The sequence below is a fragment of a genome, unplaced genomic scaffold, assembly GCF_019419815.1.
Source record: "Pyrus x bretschneideri cultivar Hongxiangsu unplaced genomic scaffold, Pyrus_bretschneideri_v1 Contig6, whole genome shotgun sequence".
In the NCBI taxonomy this organism is placed as follows: Eukaryota; Viridiplantae; Streptophyta; class Magnoliopsida; order Rosales; family Rosaceae; genus Pyrus; species Pyrus x bretschneideri.
The window spans coordinates 8,712,902-8,717,860 of NW_025999798.1; the positions used below are offsets into that span (position 1 = coordinate 8,712,902).

Genomic DNA, 4,959 nt, shown 5'->3' on the forward strand with positions numbered 1-4,959 from the left:
ACGGCAACCACGGGGCCACGCCGCCGTGGAGCTAAAACAGTCATGATGACAAGAGCTACCACAATCACCACCAGAACTGCCGTGAGATCAAGACCACCTTCATCGCATTCAAAGCAGCAAAACTTCGCCATCACTTTATATAAATATGTGCTATATATAATGCAAAAGTTCTTGAAAGCTTTTGGAAATGGAGTATGAGATTACTTGAGAGGGAGGGGAATGAATGAATGACTGAATAATTTGATGATTTATTTGGTATCGCAACTTGTGCTCGTTTATAAAAGTAGGAAATCAAGTTGACATAAATTGCCTATTGAGAAATGTCAAAAATAATCTTTCAAAGTGGGATTTTACACAACTCTTTGTCACTTCATAGATTAGCGTTAATTTTCGTACCACATTTTAAAACATTGTGCCAAAAACATGAAATGGCAGAACGTCCATGAAAAGTCCACTTCTGATAGAGTCTCCTTCGCATTTCTCTTGTATATTTGAAGTATTCTAGTTTTACGTTACCTCGAAGGAGTAAGTAGTAACGCAAGTTGATAATTAATTTCCAAACTTAACCAATTGATGATACATTTTGCCAACTTCTGCACACTCATTACTTGTTATAAAAGTCAAGATTAACGTGAATTAGGTCGGCTAGTGGGTGCAAATGTGGAAGTTTCATTTACTAAAGGAAGTTGTTTTACTCACATTCGCTGTCAAGCACTAATGGAGTTGTTCGTCGGTGAGCTCGATTTATTTTACATATTGGTAGCATTTACTGTTTGCTCGAAGAACCACTTGAAGTTATTGTTGAGAGTTAAATTGGGGAGGTGAAAGATAAAAGTGTGATTATCATAAGGGGCAACCTTTTTATCCATGTAAATAGCCTACGAAAAGTAATTAACCATGTAATTAGCCTAATAATAAAATAATTAACGTAAAATCAATCTCAGAAAAAACAGAAAAGCACACACCAGAAGAAGGAATCATGTCTCAATCAAAATTAGAGAAGCATATAACTTGCTTGTTACATTAATTGCAATAATTAAAAATTAGGGTTAAGTACGGATAACTAACAAATCTTTTGGAATGATTTCAAATTAGTTCAACCTTTTAAAACATTTTAAATAATTACCTAACGTTTTAAAAATTAGACAAATTCGATCACCTGCATGACTCTACAAAAATTGAGTGATGAGATGGACAAATACTAACATTAATTTTATCTGATCACCGTCTTTGGAGCTCTAATTTCTCAAATCATCCCCTTTAACCAAGTTAAACTGTAAATTTACTTGGCTAAAATGCGTCAATTTAGAAATTAAAAGCTCCATAGATGACTTGAGAGTTAACCCTAAAAATCATTATAAATCATTATAAATCGATTAGCATAATGTTAATGTATTCTGCTGATGGTTCATGGTGTTAAGAAGCATGTAGAAAGTCACCTACGACATGAAACAAACACACATTGTAATGAGAGCAGAGTGCGTGGGACAGTCGCTCACGGCGCATCAAGGGCCGGGACTCCGGGAGTCACCGCACGCAAGTGGGTTATTGCTACTTGCATTTATCATATCTGAGTTGCATTGCAATCGACCATCGAGTATTCATGCAAAAATCAAGAAGAAACATGTTCTGTTCCAGTTCAACATAAGAAGATGAAATATTATGCAACAGCAAATTAAACGCAGAAAAAATTTAGAGACATGGGTGATGCATGTACTCAAGTACCAATTGCATACATCAGCTACCTGTACAGAGATGCATAAAGTTAAATGTTCAAACCCGTCGAACAGCTTCAATGGTTGGATAATGCAAGACCTTCTTTGGCAGCTCCATGGCGAATGTTCCTTGGGTTGCCTTAAACCAATGCTTCTCAACACTAAATCAGATACCAACAATGCAGATAGATGCTGGCAGTAATTCAGATGCTCTCGAGGAAGTGTGCGAAACTGGGGTACTTTGGCTCCCACCCTATTTCCTGACGAGTTTTTGAGTTGTTTAATCTCTTACCCAAGGGATCACTGGTTCCTGCACAAACAGCATCGATTGGTGTGAGGTGTATTTCAAAATATCCTAAAACCGGAGTCCCCTTTATATTATTTATGGAATATTAGCAAGAAGCTTACCTGTAAAGGCCTCAAACGTGTTAGAGAATTTCCCACTTTTAGCAACCAAGTCCATTACTTCTTGCCTGCAAAGACATTGGCAAGGCCACAAACACTCGTGTCACTAGTTCACGCAGATAATTAAGAAGAAAATAACAATATGACAATAAGTATCTGAGTATCAATTGTGATCTAGCAGTGTGTGTGTGTGTGTGTGTACGCACGTACGTACGTACGTACAACTGGGTGCTTTGCAGGCAAGTGTAGGACAAGATCAACCAACGTCAGTGCAAAACTTGCCAGTTTTAGGTTTGACTCAACCATTGGATTAGCAGTTTACTCATGCACATAAAATGTACCAACTTCAAAAAGATACAATATAGAAAACCATTATATGGAAAAGATTTTGACTTAGGGGTTATTGTTTAAGCCCAAAAACAGAGTAATCCTTCAAAAAATTAAAAATAAAAGTGAATCGATCGTAGCCCTCACACACACACACAGAAGACCAGCAATAGTTGATCCTGTTGACAATGTGATATAGTCAATGCAACTGAACAATATTGAAAGATGCAATGTTCAGATTAGGACCTGGACAATGGATGATTGTCACAACCCAAGAAGATCCGGTTATGTAATCTCTTCTTCAAGATTGCAACAGAGAGGGAAGCTGCATCCTGGCAATGCAGTGAACCGGGAAATATATTACTGACAGTGACAAAGTGTAATCATCTAAAACATGATTTGAACTCCTACCAAATTTAAATAGAAAAGAAATTATACACAAACACAGTAGGAAGATTCTATCACCTCATAATGTATAAGATTCAGGACGTGATCTGGACGAGCTTCTACGATCCCCTTCTTTAACCAATAAACATGTGCACCTCTATCTGATTTGTAGGCATAATTAAGGACACTTTCAAATATAAAAAATACCAAGATCCCCCAAATCCTGAAATGTTTTCCTCTTTGGTACAAGTAATCTTTCAGAGTTCGACTTTCATAAAGGATATGTAAAGCCCCGCCAATCTAAGAACAACACCGCCAAACTCCAGCACAACTTCTTCTGCTTTAAGTAGGACATCCGTCCTGGGGCTCCTCCCTATTGGCACTACTGGAGTGTCCTGCAAAAAGGAATACGACCACTATGACAAAAGAGAACACTCCAAATTCCAACTCCAACATGACTATGAAATCCAACAAGTTTAAAGAATATTGCTAAAGCAACTTGGCAGATTGAGTACAATAATGTAGACAGGGAAACCTATCTGTGCCAAAGAAGAAAGTAAAGAAATGGCACCACCACCAGAAATAAGTGTCTACCTCGTCACATGGACCATTGTCGTTGCAATCATACGGTGCAGAGCTTGATGTAAACAGAAAAGAACCTTCACCGTTCCAGTTCAATGCAGCCATTCTGCTTATTAAAAAAAAAAAAAAAAGACCAAACCAAATCTCTTACACTAAATAAACCATTTCCAGCATTACAAGCTATTCTACTACTTACTAATAATTAAAAAAACCAAACTCTCACTACCCAGGTATCAGTTCCACGAGCAATTGTTTAGTAAGACGGTCACACTGTCATGCGAACTGATATGTCTTGTACTTAGGCAACAGGCTAGTACACATATATACTTAAAACACGTCAATTGGTAATAAAACGTGACGGTGTGAGGATTGAACTGGAAAAATTACTCACCTAACATCACCAGGGTAGTCTGAGGTTCTCGATGGTGGCGCACAAAAGATGACATAAGGAAACTTGTGGGTCATTTTAGTCCCCTTCAAACATGGATTAATACCCTCCTCACTCAGCTCCTCGTGGTGATCAACGGTCACTGTTTGCCCATATATTTCACACCCAGGATGCTCCTACAAACATTAATACTTAACCCACTAATTCATTACTAAATTAACTTAATCACTGAAATAATCACATACGGATAGACTAAGATAATGAGATCAGTACCTCCCGCCATTTTTGTGCCACCAAGCGCCCAAGAATCCCCGGCCCCACAATCAGCAGGTCATCGGCTCCCACCTTCCCAGAAGAAGTTACCTCCTTCTCTTCATCTGGCTCCGACCCATCAAAAAATTACCATAAACAAATACAAAACTACTGAAAATTCACAAGCTTGGGAAGAAATTAGGGGAAAATGTAGAAAGTAAAGTGAGATTATACCAATGGCGGATGACGGCGACGATGCGGCGGCGGAGACATGGAAAGGCGCGGCGGCCATGGCTGTGTTGGAGGTGGTTCTGAATAGGGAAAATTTGAGGGAAGGGCAGTGAAGATTCAGGAAATTCCCGACGAGTCCTCGAGGTCTTGTCAACGGAGTTGTTGCGAGGATAATGCCAGCAATGGTGCCCATTTTCTTCCAGCTCGGAGGCTTCTCGGAGGATTTGATAATGCAAGCCGAGGTGGGGATGGGTTATCTGGCGTTTCTCACCACCAATCACTGATCGCAACGTGGTGGAAGAGGAGGTGATCGTGGCCGTCGGTCTGGGAGATTCTTCATCGGACGGTATGGGAGGTATCGTTCATTTGGTTCTCTATCATTTTATTTTTTGGTAGATGGGATGGGTTGGTCGACCGGGACCCACAAACGACGTCGTTTGATCCTTGTTTAATTGGTTTCATTAGGAACGTGGCACTTGGTTCATGGTCTTTGCCGTCACGTTCAAAGCTCTAGTAAGATGGAGTGCATATCAAACTTCAAACTTCCAAGCTTCTAAATCAAATATTTTTAGCCTTAATTTTTTTAGCTTAACCTTCTAAATTTGAATTAACTCCTAGTTGTTCATTTACCAAATTTTTTAATCAAGACTATATAATAAAGCTTTTTTAAAC

The 4,959-nt window shown here is 39.0% G+C and overlaps 1 protein-coding gene across 1 annotated transcript; it reads right to left on the minus strand.

The window, feature by feature from the left end:
- Window positions 1-1,575: 1,575 nt before the first annotated feature.
- LOC103943615 lies at window positions 1,576-4,520 on the minus strand. Its single transcript, XM_009353936.3, has 9 exons — window positions 4,291-4,520; window positions 4,078-4,181; window positions 3,808-3,980; window positions 3,429-3,522; window positions 3,119-3,229; window positions 2,913-3,002; window positions 2,694-2,779; window positions 2,124-2,188; window positions 1,576-2,025 (listed from the first exon to the last, which is right to left on the minus strand). Exons 1-9 carry the CDS (start codon window positions 4,478-4,480, stop codon window positions 1,919-1,921), a joined length of 1,020 nt encoding a protein of 339 aa, XP_009352211.2. The 5' UTR covers window positions 4,481-4,520; the 3' UTR covers window positions 1,576-1,918.
- Between the last annotated feature and the right edge of the window lie 439 nt (window positions 4,521-4,959).

What these genes read in the sequence shown, in the direction of transcription:
- LOC103943615 (XM_009353936.3), bottom strand. Translation starts at nt 4,480, where the DNA reads ATGGGCACCATTGCTGGCATTATCCTCGCAACAACTCCGTTGACAAGA. An exon ending in GACAATCATCCATTGTCCAG is followed by an intron (nt 2,189 to 2,693) that starts GTCCTAATCTGA and finishes ATGTCTTTGCAG; the next exon opens with GCAAGAAGTAATGGACTTGG. An exon ending in CACGTTTGAGGCCTTTACAG is followed by an intron (nt 2,026 to 2,123) that starts GTAAGCTTCTTG and finishes CTGTTTGTGCAG; the next exon opens with GAACCAGTGATCCCTTGGGT.